This window comes from Hordeum vulgare, chromosome 3H (genome assembly GCF_904849725.1).
Source record: "Hordeum vulgare subsp. vulgare chromosome 3H, MorexV3_pseudomolecules_assembly, whole genome shotgun sequence".
In the NCBI taxonomy this organism is placed as follows: domain Eukaryota; kingdom Viridiplantae; phylum Streptophyta; class Magnoliopsida; order Poales; family Poaceae; genus Hordeum; species Hordeum vulgare.
Genome location: NC_058520.1, coordinates 140,536,312 through 140,552,767, shown reverse-complemented (window position 1 = coordinate 140,552,767; position 16,456 = coordinate 140,536,312). Strand labels below are relative to the sequence as shown.

Sequence of the window (16,456 nt, the reverse complement as noted above, 5' to 3'; positions counted from 1 at the left end):
ACATCATGTCATCGTTCTTATTGCATTACTCTGTTTTCCATGAACTTAATACACTCGATGAATGCTGGATAGCGGTCGACGTGTGGAGTAATAGTAGTAGATGTAGGCAGGAGTCGGTCTACTAATCTTGTACGTGATGCCTATATAATGTTCATTGCCTAGATATCGTCATGATTATTTGAAGTTCTATCAATTGCCCAATAGTAAGAGCAACTCTAGCAGACCCCGCATCCCGCCCCGACCCGCAAAATAACCGCCAAATTGCGAGTCGGGGCCGGAAAATCCGCACGAACAGACCCCGCATCCCGCGCCGACCCGCATTATTTTTTGCGGGGCGCGGCAAATCTTCTCCCCCAACCTCCATCTTCACGGGCTGGGAGGCCGACCCGAGCTGGACCCCTATCCGGCGCGAGATTTGGCGGGAGAGGCATTTCCGCGCGCCCTTTCCCCGCTCCCCGCACCCTCCGCCACCATTTCCCACCCTCCGCAAGCTCCGGTTCCTCCTCCTCGGCCGTTCCTCGCCGCCATGGAGGACCCCATGCTGTCCCCCGTCACCGTCGAGGTCGCGCATGCTCCTTCCCCTCGGGCGAATCTCGTCGCCAGCCATGTTGCCCCCGCCATCGTCGCCCAAGCACACGTCGTGCCTTCCCGAAAGAGGCAGGGAACCGTGGTCGTGCAGGGCGGGAATCCGGTTGCCCCCTCCGCGAGGGCCCGTGCTCCGGGCGCCAACGCCGCAGTGCGATCCCGGCCGGCGGCGCAGAAGGCCGGCAAGGCCACGGCCGTAAAGCGGAGGAAGGTTCTGGATTCAAGGAAGCCACCTTATTCAACCTCAGACTTCACCCCCCCCCCCCCCCCGCAAGGAGGTGCTCCGGCGATGTCGTTGAACAATTCCGCTCCCCCCGCGGCCGAGGTGCTCGACGAAATGGCCGGAAGGTATGCCTCTTCGGTCTTGGAGATTCCTTTTCATTTTTCACCATTAGTCTTGATAGCTTGTGACTTGTTATCGTTCTCTATAGCGGTGGTTCGAACAATGCAACAAACGAGATCATGAACATGTTGGACACGAACGCGGTTGACATTGATCAAGCCTCTTTCGAACCATTCAACTACAATGAAACGGACGGCAGCGTGGATGATCATGGTGCCGCGGACGAATTGGAGGAGATCGAAGTGGAAGCGTTTGAGCAATCGCAAGCAAAGGCTGGGAAAAGCCAAATATCGAAGAACTACACGATCTTGGAAGATCAAGCTTTGATCCAAGCATGGAGTGCGGTGTCTCTTGATGCATGCACGGTTGTTTCTCAAACTGCCAAGAGATATTGGCAAAGGATCGAAGATCAATACTCAAACCTTTGCATGTCCTCTTTTGCATAATGAACTTCTCTTTTTTTGCGCGCAAACTGTTTATTTTGTTTGAATTTGAACTTGTTTGCCAAACCCTATGTCAAATGCGAGATTTGCAGTTTTCTGTTTGCGGGTTGTCGTGGTGGAGCCCGAGCAGAACCCGCACAAGCCGACCCGTAAAAAAGCATATTCCGTGAATATACTTTTTTACGGATCCGTTTGGGGGTCTGCATCTGTGCCAGCCCGGGCCGGCCCGCAAAAGTGGTTTTGCGCGAACTGCAAATGCGTTTTGCGGGCCGGTGGGATGCGGGGTCTGCTAGAGTTGCTCTAATTGTTTTCCCACCGTTTGCTATTTTTCTCGAGAGAAGCCACTAGTGAATCCTATGCCCTCCTGGTCTCTTTTCATCATATTTGCCTTTGCGATATATTTTTCTTTGCTTTTATTTTCATATCTATTAAACAAAAAATACAAAAATACATTGTTGCAATTTATTTTTTCTGCAATCTATTTATTCTAGCTACCACTTTTACCTCACGTTATTTGCTTGTCTTGAGGCGTCGTACCCGAAAGGGATTGACAACCCCTTTAACACGTCGGGTTGCGAGTATTTGTTATTTGTGTGCAGGTGTTGTTTACGTGGTGTGAGGAGGTTCTCCTACCGGTTCGATAACCTTGGTCTCATCACTGAGGTAAATACCTGCCGTCGCTATACTGTATCATCCCTTCCTCTTTGGGGGAAATACCGACGTAGTTCTAACAGACATCAAAAGGAATTTTTGGCGCCGTTGCCACGGAGGATCTTCAACATCAACCAGGTTCCTAATCACAAATCTCATCTCCTCGCAATTTACATTATTTGCCGTTTTACTCATTGGGGAAGCTACTAAGTTGCTAGACAATATTATGGCCAATTACTCATAATGGCATACCGGAAGAGCTCCTACTAGTAAAAAGGTCAATTCAGTAGAAGAAATAAATTCTTTGAGTGAAAAAGTTGATGCTCTTATGAAGTTGGTTGCTAATAAAAGTGCTCCTATTAATTTTAATGATGTGCGTTTGTCTACTTTGATTGAGCAAAATAGTGATGCCATAGATGTGAATTTTATTTCGCGAAACAATTTCAATAACAATGCTTATAGAGGTAATTTTAATCCTATGCCTTTTCCTAGTAATTCCTCTAATAATTATGGTAATTCCTATGGTAATCCTACTTATAATAATAATAGAAACACTTCTGATCTTGAGAACAATATTAAAGAATTTATCAATACTCAAAAATCTTTCAATATTTCGATAGAAGAAAAGCTGAATCAAGTTGATGATTTGTCTAGAAGTATTGATAGAATTTCTCATGATGTAGAAACTCTCAAGATGAAATTTTTGTTCCTAAAGTTGAAGAATCAATTAAAGCTCTTTATTTTTCTATGGATGAAAGTAAGAAAAGAACCACTATGCTTAGAGCTAAATGAGAATTTTTAGAAAGAGCGTTTTCTAGTGATTACTTTCATAAAAGTGATTAAAATGATTGGTGTTTCTTCTATTGATTCTTTGTTTAGTAAAATTAAGATTGATGGAAAAGGGACTCGAGAAGAGTCAACTTTAGTTAGAAGGCGTCCCTATGATTCGGAGGGTGAAAATCTTGTTGAGAAAATTGATAAAAGTGGGTTTGAAGAGGTCAAGACTTTAACTAGTGATGTGCCCGCTATTTTGAATTACAAAGACTTTAATTATTATAGTTGCTCTTTGGTTGATTGTATTTCTTTGTTGCAATCCATGATAAATTCACCCCATGCTTTTGAACAAAATAAAGCTTTTACTAAACATATTTTTGATGCTATGAAGAAAGCTTTTGAAGAAAAATTGGAATTAGAAGTTTCAATTCCTAGAAAATTGCATGATGAGTGGGAACCTACTATCAAAGTCAAGATTAAAAATTATGAGTGTTTTGCTTTATGTGACTTGGGTGCTAGTGTTTCTATAATTCCGAAATCTTTATGTGATGCGTTTGGTCTTACCAATATTGAAGAATGCTCTTTAAATTTGCACTTGGCGAATTCTACTATTAAAAGGCCTATGGGAAGAATTAATGGTGTTCTTATTCTTGCAAATAGAAATTATGTGTCCATAGATTTTATTGTTCTTGATATTGATTGCAATCTGTCTTGTCCAATTATACTTGGTAGATCGTTTTTACATACTATTGGTATCGTGATTGACATGAAAGAAGGCAATATTAAATTTTAATTTCCACTAAGGAAGGGAATGAAACACTTCCCTAGAACAAGAATTAGGCCACCATATGAATCAATCATGAGGGCACCATATGGATCTAGAAACAAAGATGACAACACTTAGATCCTACGCGTTATGTCTAGCTAGGGGCGTAAAACGATAGCGCTTGTTGGAAGACAACCCAACTTGTATTTTTTTTCCTTTTTAGTTTTCTTGTTGTTTTCAATAAAATACACAATTATACCTCTGGTTAGATGTGTTGTTTGGTTTAAATTAGTGTTTGTGTCAAGCAAGGCCGTTGGGATGATTTGGATGAAAGTTGATTTGATCTTGCTGAAAAACAAAAACTTTTGCGCTTATGAAATTACTTTTCATTTTTAACAGAAGAGTTCTTTTGAGTTGATTCTTTTTGCATAAGATTTTAAGATTATTACTTTTTACTCCCTCCGTTCCAAAATATAAGACCTTTTAGAGATTCAACTAGAAAACTACATACGGAGCAAAATGAGTGAATCTATACTCTAAAATATGTCTATATACATACGTATGTAGTTTATAGTGTAATCTCTAAAAGGTCTTATATTTAGGAACGGAGGGAGTACAAAATAACAAGACACACGCTTCAAGCTCACATGGGCCCAGCACCATGCGGGTACGTCTAGTCCGCACTGTTTTTTATCGAAACACAATTTACACCGTATATATGTACGTTCGAGTCAAATTCTAGCATCCGTTTAATATATAATACTAGTTTATCATTAAAATTTCTTTTGTAACCAAATTTAGCACCGGACACCAGTGATGTAAAATTGACTCCAGGAGGAATACCCTTCAATAAAAAAAAAGACGCAAGAAGAATGGTTAACACTATCTTTTTTTTCTTCCCGTTCTTTTCATTCGTGGTCTGATCTGGTGCCGAAAGTCGAGGACAGAGCATGCGCAGCGCATGTGACACGCTGCCATATACGCAGAAAGGAGCAGTGGGCACTTCCACGAATGTACCAGCAAGCATAGCAGCAGGCATTGAGCGTAGGCACGAGACGGCAGCAGATCAGACGCTGCCCTTTGGCCATTGCCATTACTCTCTCTTCCTTTCACGAAAAGAAAGCACCCCGCGTTCCGCTCCCAAAAAACGAGCAGGATTTTCCACCGGGCGACAGCACACGCCCCTACAGTACAGCCCGTCACGTAGCCGGAGAGACCCTTGTATCGGCATCCACCGAACGTGCGGGCAAATCTTTTCTCGTCGTCTCGATCAGTCGGACAAGAGATGGCACTGGCTCGCAAGGTGCCATCTCGGCGTGGTTCCACCCGCGTCGGTCGTCCCTCCTTCCCATGGCACGCAACGTGTCCAGTCCAGTTCAGTCGAGTCCAGTCGCACATTCCGTCCCTCCCCATCCGGCCATCCGTGTGGCGTGCCACCCGCAAATCCTGCCTACTAAACCCTACCTCCTTACTCCCGTCCTTCCCCCGGTGCGGCCTCCACTCGACTCAAGATCACGAGCGGCACCAGGAAGGGGCTGGACTGGTTGGTTTCGCCTTCCGCTGGGTTTCTTGTTGGCCTGCAATCCGGGATCGTTTTGGGGTTTCTCGCGCTCAGCTTTCCCTTCCTTTCTGGCATAATTGGATCTTTCGCTTTCTTTGCCGCATTGAAGGGTTTTTTAATGATGCGGTGATACTCCTGCTCATGGCCTTGCCTGCATTTCTTTTCACGTTCGTTCATGGGTATTTCAGAATTTGGTCCTGCCATGGCATCACAAATGCACTGATTGAGATTGGAGTGTTGGGGTGAGGCCGATGAACACGATTTCTCGAAGAAATAAAAAACAACTCCTCGCGCCATGGCGATTCTCCAAGATTTTGAGCTTAATTTCTGTTGTTTTTCTTTTATTCAGTAGTCTTTACTCCTGGCGAGGAAATGGTTTACTGTCAATGTTACGATGTTTGTTCACCTTTCTAGCAATTGGTTCCAAATAAACCCGTTGGCGCTTCATGTTTTTTCAGGTGCTTCTCGTGTGGGGTAGATTAAAACATTGAAGGAAGGATGGTTCTGAACAAGCTGCTTCAGCTGTTTGGAGTAGGCAAGAACAAGAAGAAAGATTCCAAGAAGAAAGGTGATGCACCCTTCCCGGTCCAACATGATTTTCTTGTCACTGCTAGACTGCTATCGATTCACATGGTCGATCGGGCTTTGTTCATTGTAATGGGTATTTCCATCTTCAAGAGAATAATTTAGTCTGTTCAATGGTGTTCTCATCCGATGGGGTTACCACTCTTTCTTCCAGCAACTCTGGTACGAACATGTTCTCGATCGGGGTGCAGAGAGACTGCATATCTACCCTGAAGTTGTAATGGATAAGATTCTCCAGTTAATTTGGTTGGTTGCTCTGTAGTCCAGACAGTTATATCAGGATGGTTGGACGTTTACCTTGCACTAATCTGTCTTGCTTGTGTGGAACTACTGAACCATATGGATTAACTCTTACGAACCCAACAAGTGCTAAGTTGATATCTTACCACATGTTAAGAGACACACCGCAAATGCCACATTGTGGTGTGGGACATGCATTTTCACAGAAAAGTAAAATAATGCTATTTTTGGTCTAGTTAGAGTGCTACTAGAGTTTGGTTGGATGCAGGAATGCCCAGGGTTGAATCTTAACACTGCTATATTACTTGGTTGGGTTAGACTTGAAATGGCATTATGAATCCATGTTTCTCTTTGGTCAACAATGTCTGAAGTTTGTTATATTAAACCCATCATGTAATAAATGATTTTTTGTTATTTTCCTCAATGTTCTTCTAATAAATGAATGAATCATTTTATGCAGGAAAGTCCATCAACCCTGTTTCGCAAGGTAGCCTTTTATGCCGAATGTAAAATATTGAAATGCTCCATATGCGCCTTCTGGTTAGATATATTAGTTTTAAACCTTATCAGCAGTTATCTGAAAATTTATATGACACTTTCAGTTGGTTGAGCACTGAGTTAAGTAAGCCCTGAAAATCTGAAATGTATCTAGGAGTTGCGAAAATCTTCACTATAAATACTCTTGGTCTTATTGAATGCAAAGAAAGACAAGCGGTGCAGCCTTACAGAAGTTTAGGGAGTTGTATTTCCATTGTCTAAAACATTTGTAACCACATGTGTAAGGAAGCAGTTAGTTTGGTGCTCTATAGAATGAGGACTGAATTACATGCATATATTATGCATGTCGTATTCACTGCTTGAGGAAATCACAGCTATTTACTATATTTTAATTTATGCATGTAGTACTATTTTTATGGACGCTGTAGGATTACTTCAAATGGTATCCAACTTTCACCGAAGTTAACATAAAAACTAGCTGGCGATCACTTTGGGGGTGGGGGCAGTGATACAAAGAAAATTGAGGTAACTGGACTTGCTAGATTGAACCAGTAGATTTTATACCTGCCACAAAGATGTGCTTTCACACAAATATCAGTTGTAATGATACCTTGATACTACTCCCTCCGTTCCTAAATATAAGTCTTTTAAGAGATTCCATTAGGGGTCTACATACGGAGCAAAACGAGCGAACCTATACTTTAAAGTATGTCTATATACATCCGTATGTAGTCCACTAGTGGAACTTTTAGAAAGACTTATATTTAGGAACGGAGGGAGTAGTATTCACAACAAAGAAACACAATACTTACCAAAACCGAAAACTACAGAGGCATTGTCGCAATGAACCTCAACAGATGAGTGATGTGGGCTGCATCAGATGAGATCCAATTCGATATCTCTGTCCTAAACTTCTGTACATATTGGGTGATAACATACGTTATAGTTCAACATTCTACTGGATTTCAGGTGCTGCTCCACACTCTACTCTTAATATCCTTGCAAGCAACAGTCTTTTGGATCCATGTTCAAGTGGCGCTGGTACGGTGCTATCATTGCAAAAGGACGAGCCTGAATGTTCGAGTAATATCTCATCGATGATAAAGGAAGTACATGGATCGGAAAATGAAGATAACAAGTCATTTAACCAATTTGATGTTGTTCAAGATTACTCGGACCACCACTATGCAAAGACTTCACCAGCGAAGGTATGCTATGTCCTTTCTTGAACTCTGCTTCTTTTAGGCCCAACTGCGAACTAATTGCCCACCTCCTATCTGTGACCAGACCAGCAAAGATTGGGCAAAAACAATCCAAAATGAATGGAAGCTTCTACAGAGAGATCTACCTGGTCGGTACATATGTAATATCTTTATATGATAAAAAAATGGTATATTTGTTTTGATCAGACTATCACTACATTGACAATGAATAGCACCACAGGTCCTTTACTATTGTCAACAAACTGCTGTTTATGCTGATCATATCTTAATTTCGCTAAATAAAATATATCAAATCTGTGTTAACTTAAAGGTAGCATCACAATTCATAACATCCTGTCTCAATTTGATTATGATATGTTTATTGATTCCTCTAACTTGATTGTGCGGGTGGGAATTTTTGAAATGGCTGTTGATTCCCACATCATGGCATTGTTCATGTTTGCCTCGTTGTGTTTAAAACATTCCATGATGCTGTTTCTGTGAGTACGAATGACTGCCCCCCCCCCCTACTGTATTTGTATAAACTCTAAAGGATGGTACTATTATTTCCATCCAGTCAATCAGTCATCATTCTCTGCACTTAGTTTATGCCGATTATATCTTACTAAATTTGTGATACCTTCAAGGTAGTATCCGCATACTCTACCTTAACTTGATGAGTGGCTGAAAAAACTGAAAGTTTTGATGGTTGTTCAGTCCCAAACTTGACACAATTCATTCTCAATTTATTTAAATATTACTTGATGCTATTTTTGTTTATACCAACTCTCCACAGACTGCCACTACAGAAACTTCTAAGGATGTACTGTTGTTTCTATACAACCATCATTTTCTGGATTTGTTGGCCCTTTCATACAGTTTCTCATAATGGATTCTTGACCCCTTTCCACACTATCTTGTCATAGTGGATTTATCATGTTTTCAGAAACTAATCATTTATTTTTTCTTCGAGAAAACGCAAAAAGCCTTTGCGTTTCATTGCATTGAAAAGGGGGGAGAACATCCTCCTAAGAGGCCAGTACAGTGGTGTTACAAATGAATCAATGGACGTCCCAGGAGGATGGCAGGGTGACTCTAAGCCCTTTGGCTCCTGCCTTAGCCCAATTCCTGGACTCGTCCTTGATCGCAGCGTCTAGCTCGACTAAGGATGGGGTTACATGATCGAATACACACGCGTTTCTATGCTTCCAGATCATCCAAGGAACCAGGAGCGCTACGGAGGCCAACGCTTTGCGGAGCAGGGGGGGCGTAGCATCGCGAGCCCGCAGCCACCAGTCGTGGAGCGTGGCGTCCTGGTCAGGCACCGGAGTCGGGAGACGCAGCCAGGACATGATTCCGTGCCAGGTCTGCTTCGCGAATGGGCATGCGAGCAGCAGGTGTTGCATAGATTCCGGCTCTTGATCGCATAAGAGGCACCGAGGGTGGTGTGTGAGGCCATGGCGGGCGAGGCGCTCCGCAGTCCAGCAGCGGTCCTGGCTGGCGAGCCAGTGGAAGAATCTGACCTTCGGCGGGGCCCAGCTCTTCCAGATCAGCTTCCAAGAGCGGCAAGTGATAGATCCGTGGAAGGTGGCCTGGTAGCAGGACCTAGCTGTGTAGCTGCCGTTGGCCGTCCATTTCCAGGTAAGCTTGTCTGGTTCAGGGGAAAGGGTGGCGCGAGACACCAGCATCCAGAGTTGGAGATACTGCCCAATCTCCTGGAGGCCAAGGATGCCGCGGATGTCCCGCGCCCAAGCATTGCCATGGACGCCCTCCGCCACCGTCCGGGAATTCCTGCGATTCTTGGGGATGCACATGTACAGCGCGGGCGCGTGCTGCGGATGGAGAGGCCGAGGAGCCATCGGTCCTCCCAAAAGAGCGTTGTGGTTCCATCCTCGAGCTGCATGGTGGTGGAGGCGTGGAAAAGACCGTGCTCCTCGGGGGTGAACTGCATGTCCAGGCCATGCCATGCACGACTAGGGTCCGTCCGCGAGAGCCATAACCATCTGAGCCGAAGAGCGAGCCCCGTGCGCTCGAGGTCTCGGACTCCCAGGCCACCATACTCGATCGGCCGGCATACCCGGCGCCAGTTCACGTGGCAGTGCCCTCCGTGGGCTGCCTGGCATCCGGCCCAGAGGAACCCACGCTGAATCTTCTCGAGCTGCTTCAGGGTTTTCTTCGGGGGGGCGAGGGCGAGCATTTGGTGCGTGGGAATGGCGCTTAACACCGATTTGACGAGCGCCGGTCGCCCAGCCTTGTTCATGAGCCACGCCTTCCACGTCGGGAGGCGGCCTGCCACTGTGTCGACGAGTGGTTGCATCTGGGCCGCGGAGAGGCGGCGTGTGGAGAGGGGGATGCCCAGGTATGAGATGGGCAGGTCCGCCGTCTGGCAACCCAGGGTCTCCAGCACTGTGGCAGTTGTCTCGTCCCCATGCAATGCCGTGGCAGAGCTCTTCCCGTAGTTCACATGCAGGCGAGAGGCGGCACCAAAGACTCCTAAGATGCCCTTCACGTCCCTGACCTCGTTGGTCGTGGCGTGACAGAACAACATCACATCATCGGCGTATAGCGAGATGGCCGGAACATCTCGACGGGGGTGGAGGCTCCGGAGGATGCCGGTCTGGAGCGCTCGTTGCATGAGGCGACTGAGGGTGTCGACGGCCAGGACGAATAGCTGCGGAGACGTCGAGTCACCTTGGCGCAGCCCGCGGCGGTGCCATATCGGGGGCCCGGGCACTCCGTTGAGAAGGACCCGGGTGCTGGCCGAGGAGAGTAGAATGGCCAGCCACTCATTTATATCTCAAATGAATGGGAAAACTGGAAACTACTCACAACTCCTAAGCTAATGGGTAGTAAACTAGTAATAGGGGGTCCTAGTGTCAACACATGTGTCATTTCATATTTGCAATTGCAGTCTTTCTTTTAGAGCTTTTGCTCCTTAATCAGTTGATTTCTTGTATTAATAATACTTGGGGTCTGAGTTTTGTTTCAATATGCAGAATCTATTTATATTAGAGTTTATGAGGATAGGATTGATCTGATTAGGGCTGCTATTGTTGGGCCTGCTGGAACTCCATATCATGATGGTCTGTTCTTCTTTGATGTTTGTTTTCCTCCTGAATACCCGCGATGTCCACCGGTATGTTACCACTTCACAGCCGCCTTCCCCTTGTTTTTACCACTTCACATCGGTCCTCCAAAATTGCAATATCTTAACAGAAACCTATTCAATATGCACAGAAAGTTCATTTCCATTCGAGTGGGCTTCGGCTTAATCCAAACTTGTATGAGAGTGGTAAAGTTTGCCTCAGCCTGCTGAACACTTGGTTAGGTTCCGGATCTGAGAAGTGGGGCAAGTCAAATTCCACAATGCTGCAGGTGTTGGTCTCCATCCAGGGCCTTGTGTTGAATGATAAACCATACTTTAATGAGCCAATCATCTTTAGCTCTAAAGAAAAGCATTCCCTTGGATATAATCAGACTACATTTGTCCTAACCTGCAAGATGATGATGTATTTACTTCAGAAGCCTCCAAAGGTAAGTATAGAACCCTCATTGCTTGCCAAGGTAATAATGCTGTGTTTTTTGGTCTTCATGCCGTGAAAGAAGATTTTGAATTTTCATGGTTACAACATTGCTCACACGCATTCAGAAAAAAAAACTCCATAGATCTAAAAGCATATAAATCCAGTGTTATACCAGTTCCTACCATAGTTAACTAAATTGAATCTTTTGTGTTTTTATTTCTTATACAGAGAACCTGAATCTTTTGTGTTTTTATTTCTTATACAGAGAACCTGGAAGCAACTTCATTTTAGTACTGATTAATTAAATGAATATCTTGTATAAATTATACTCCCTCCGTCCCAAAATAATTGACTCAAATTTACACTAACTTTATATTAAAATTAGTACAAACTTGAGTCACTTATTTTGGGACGGAGGGAGTACTTGTCATCTTCATAAACTCTTTTTAGTGGTGCTGTACTCCCAACCCATATAGGAGATGTTTCTTGTCAGTTGTGACATGAAATTTGCCACTGTCCAAACCCCATTTGATCTAATCCGTGCTGTAATCTCTGACCTCACCCTATGGTCTCATCGCCTCCGAAAGTTGCATGTGGCCGGATTTTTTCTCCTCTCGTCTCTCCTAAACTGATCCTTGTTGGATAACTTTTGTTGAACTATATTCAGATTGGGGAATCTCCTCCCAGCCCCGGCGGCAGTTTAAAAAAAAAACTACACGTTTTGCTCATTTTGGTTACACTATTAAGAAGTAACGCCACCCAGTATATTTATATGGAATGTTGAACATACATCTTATGAAGTGTACACCTGTTTCTTTAGGGCACTGAACTCATTCTTACAGGCCATCCTTTTCTGCAGCATTTTGAGACCCTCATTGTTTGCCATTTCCATGAGCGGGAGCGGGCCATCCTAGAGGCATGCCGTGCATATGGTTGTGGCATGGTCGTCGGATCATCGGTCAAGGATGGCCAGACTTACCTTCGCAACAAGTGCTTTGCAGGTTTCAAGAAGTCCCTGGATGCACAGACTGAACTTCTCGCAAAGGAGCTAGCCGCGAACAGACTTCGTGCGCTACAACTGAAGAGAGAGGTGCCTGCTGCAGATAAGACTATGTCTATCAGCTAGGGTTCCCGTGTTTCAGAAGACACCTGACCGGTGGCTATAGTTTAGCATTTGCTTGCTATTTGTTAGCTATTTGATGAAGAAAATTTGCCCCTTGATTTCTATGTCTACCCACTTTGTGGTTTTAGCATGTGACCTTAGTGCAATACATGTTGATAGAAACTTCATTACACTAGCTTTGGTGCCTGCATAAAGATGGCAATAGAACCTGTGCCGATTTGATGAGCAGTACAAATTGACATTATTTTTTTAGTTAAATACATTGAAGGTGTCTCAGCTTATCTTGTGCGGTCAATTTAGTGCATGAAGTTTGTATTTTCAATTTAATGTCTAAAGTTGTAAAATACATGAACCTGGTGCTCGAACTCGTTTGGACGTGCAAATATGGTGCCTTCATCTGTATCTGGACGTATGTCCAGCCCGTGTAGCGTGCTGGTGACCCACCTGTCAGTGGCCGAGAGTTGGGAAGGCGCTGGGTGGGAGTGTGAGATTTTTTTGTACAAACCCCGCTCATAATTTATTTGATCATCCAGAATAACCTCACAAATTAGAAATTAGAAAGAAAAAAAAATGCATGATACAGGATCAAACTATCACAGGTTGCATTGTACACAGAACTAGTCCGCCGGGCTATACACTGCTCAGTGCATATTGAAAAAGTAACTTTGCAGCACGGGCAGAAATGGACTTTTACAGCTAAAAAAATTATGTTTTTTTTGTACATGCACACATAGAAGTGTAAAATATTCGTGTGAATTTTCATCACTATTTGTGCTTGTGTGTGGGAGATAAAAAAAGGAAAATCCATGCCAAAATTAGCTTGTTTTTTTGCCGTATTTTTATTTTTGTTTTTTTGCAGGGTATAATATAGCATAATTTTGAACGAAATTTGGAAGTCACTTATTTTTTTATTTTTTTTGCGAATGAAATTTGGAAGTCACTTAGAGCACATGCATAAGTTTTGCGTGAAAACAATCAACTCTTTTTGAACCTTTGAAGTACTAGTTTTTAGCCTAAGAAAAACGTGCTCAGTGACCACCATGCTCCAGGAATTCTGCTTTGGTTGCCATGTACCTCTTCAAGCGATTTTTATTTGTATGGCGCTTCTATAGACCTGCACAAGTTTTATTTTCATTATTTCAGGTTCTTTCTTTTTCTTTTTCATATTATTTTTACAGTTCAAAGAAATGTAAGAAAAAATTACAACTGCCATAAACTTAAAGAAAGTGTTAGTGCATTTTGAAAAATGTTTAACATGTTATTGGAAAATGTTTTACATGCAAAAAATGATATAACGTGTATTTTAAAATGTTTGTCTTGCATTAAAAAATTAGCAATGCGTATTTATAAATAGTTCAACATGTATTAAAAAATTATTGTGTAACATTTTGAATAATTTTATGAAAATTTTCAACACAATACATTTTAATGCATGTTGAATAGTTTGAAAAATACAATATTGTCAATTTGTTAGTAATTGGGTGTCTTAGAAATACAATGAGGATAAACAATAAGAGTGTGTGCTTGTAGTCCACAATGAACATACATAAATTTACACAATAATTTATAATATAGGTTGAACTATTTTAATCCCCATAAAATTTTGACAAAGTTCATGTCTATCTATTCAAAGTATGCAATAATAAAAATAAAATGGAGTTTTTTTTCTGACTTGGAATTATCATATTATTTTTTTTCTAATTAATTTCCCGTTTAAAATTTTAATTTTCTTTCAATAAAATGAAAAAGGGTTTCTAATGATGAATTCAAAATGGATAAACAGAAAAGGCTTTTTGGATTTAAAAAAATCTAGAATGAAAGTATTTACGTTCTTATTAATAAGATTTACTAATCTTATGATTTTGGATAAGATAGGAAGATGTTGTAAGTCCTATTGTGAGAATACTCCACTTTTCATAATTGTCAAAGATTTCAAAAAATATATAATTGCACATAATATTTTTATGTGGGAAAATTTACGTCCCATGAAACTAAACAGGAACTTGAAAAAACAGATAGATAATGCATTCCCCGCCAAAGTCTTTATTATGTGGCTAAATAGAATATAAGGGCGTTTTTGTAAAAAAAATCCTCACGCGCGGAGTAGCCAACACTTTCCCCAGTCTCAGCCACCTACACATGGGTCACCGCCACGTGGGTTGGACGCACGTTCGAATATGGAAGGAGGCACCATATTTGCACGACCGGGTCAAGCACCAATTTTATGTATTTTGCAACTTTAGGCATCAAACTCACTGTGCAGGACAAGTTGAGGTACCTCAAATGTATTTAACTCTTAATTTTTTATGTGCAACTAAGACAGTTTGTGATGTTTTAAACTTGATTGGATCAACAGAAATTGCAACACAAGAAGCTATAGCATGTCCAACTATTAGCTCAAAAATTCCTTCCATCATTTGTCTCTTTTGTTTTCTTTTTATTTTCATATTTCTTACGTTCTTATTTCTAGCACTAGTATGCGAATTTTGGATTCAAAAGTTCAAAACAAAAGTAGGTGGAGATATTTTGGCATAATAGAAGAGGAGGTATAAGAGATATGTGGGGCATAACAAAAGTAGGTTCAAAACAAAACCTGATGGTGTTAGGTATGATCAAGAAGAATATACCGAGGAGAACTATAACGCCTCGAACACGCCCTTCGGTTACAGGCCCTTACTCCTGGCGGGATCTAGACCGGCCCCACTCATCAACAATATCATGCGTACTTGGTCCTCACTCGTGTGCACCTCGGATCCACTTCCCACTAGGTCACCTATCCTAAAATTGCTCCAAACTGAGCATGCTTAACTTTGGAGTTCTTTTCGAATGGCTTCTAGAAAAGAAGGAATTTCTTATTGATATTAGTAGTCCATATTCCATATCAAGCCCGGATATCAAAAGAAGATGATCCGAAAGTGAAAGAGGTCGAAAATACCGTGGATACTCAAGCAAGCACCAAGAGATCGACGGCATAAAACTACTCCCAAGATGAAGACATTGATTTGTTCCATGCTTGCATGACTGTGTCTCTTGATGCATCACGGATCAAACCAAGGAGAGATTTTGGAGTAGGATTGAAGACTACTATTGCAATATCGTGATCGTCTCCTCCAACCGCACTAAACGATCTCTTGGACACCGCTCGGGCACCATACAAGAGCAATGCAACCGATGGTCCGACTTTATTGATCAAGTCAACCATGCAACACCGAGGGTGTGTGCAAATCATGGAGTATCGGGCTATCATTGAAGCCCTATACAAGAAAGACAACATGAAGACTGACAACACGTCCTTCACATTGCACCATTGCTACAAGGAACTAGTTGACAATGTGTTAGGGCATATTTCTCTCTAAGTGGTTTTAGTGATTGATGACAATTCATATGCGGACTAATCGTGTGCATTGAGCATTTCAAATAATTCATATCTAGGCACAAGACATTTCGATGCCCCTCGGAATCCCTCGAAGACGGTTGCTTTCTACGTTTCTCTTTGGTGGTTTTGAGTCATAGGAAAGCCGTACTATTAAGAGGGGGTCTGCGTCGGAAAGGTGTGGGTGGAATCATCACATACACTTAGTGCACCACCTTTTCTTTGGCCTCAATGGAGCTCCATACCCATATTTACTGTCTATGCAAAAGGGCCAGCGGTAGTACCGCTGGTGTCAACGGTAGTACCGCTTGATGGGGAACGTCGCATGGGAAACAAAAAATTTCCTACGCGCACGAAGACCTATCATGGTGATGTCCATCTACGAAAGGAGATTTGGATCTACGTACCCTTGTAGATTGCACAACAGGAAGCGTTAAGAAACGCGGTTGATGTAGTGGAACGTCCTCACGTCCCTCGATCCGCCTCGCGAACCGTCCCACGAACCGTCCCGCGATGCGTCCCACGATCCGCTCTGATCTAGTGCCGAACGGACGGCACCTCCGCGTTCAGCACACGTACAGCTCGACGATGATCTCGGCCTTCTTGATCCAGCAAGCAAGACGGAGAAGTAGATGAGTTCTCCGGCAGCGTGACGGTGCTCCGGTGGTGGTGAAGGATCTACTCCTGCAGGGCTCCGCCCGAGCTCCGCAGAAATACGATCTAGAGGAAAAACCATGGTGTTTGTGGTCGGGCTGCCGTGGCAAAAGTTGTCTCAAATCAGCCCTAAA

At 43.0% G+C, this 16,456-nt stretch overlaps 1 protein-coding gene across 2 annotated transcripts; it reads left to right on the top strand.

Moving 5' to 3' along the window:
• The first annotated feature begins 4,929 nt into the window (after positions 1 to 4,929).
• LOC123443274 (putative ubiquitin-conjugating enzyme E2 38) lies at positions 4,930 to 12,576 on the top strand. Of its 2 annotated transcripts, none has more exons than XM_045119605.1 (8): positions 4,930 to 5,105; positions 5,582 to 5,691; positions 6,409 to 6,435; positions 7,416 to 7,654; positions 7,734 to 7,797; positions 10,645 to 10,784; positions 10,886 to 11,212; positions 12,032 to 12,576. In XM_045119605.1, the coding sequence occupies exons 2-8, from the start codon at positions 5,622 to 5,624 to the stop codon at positions 12,296 to 12,298; spliced, it is 1,134 nt and encodes a 377-aa protein (XP_044975540.1). In that variant the 5' UTR covers positions 4,930 to 5,105; positions 5,582 to 5,621; the 3' UTR covers positions 12,299 to 12,576. The 2 variants fall into 2 exon arrangements, with proteins under 2 accessions (XP_044975540.1, XP_044975541.1); XM_045119606.1 differs by having other exon boundaries at positions 4,934 to 5,105; positions 10,886 to 11,182.
• The last annotated feature ends 3,880 nt before the right edge of the window (positions 12,577 to 16,456 follow it).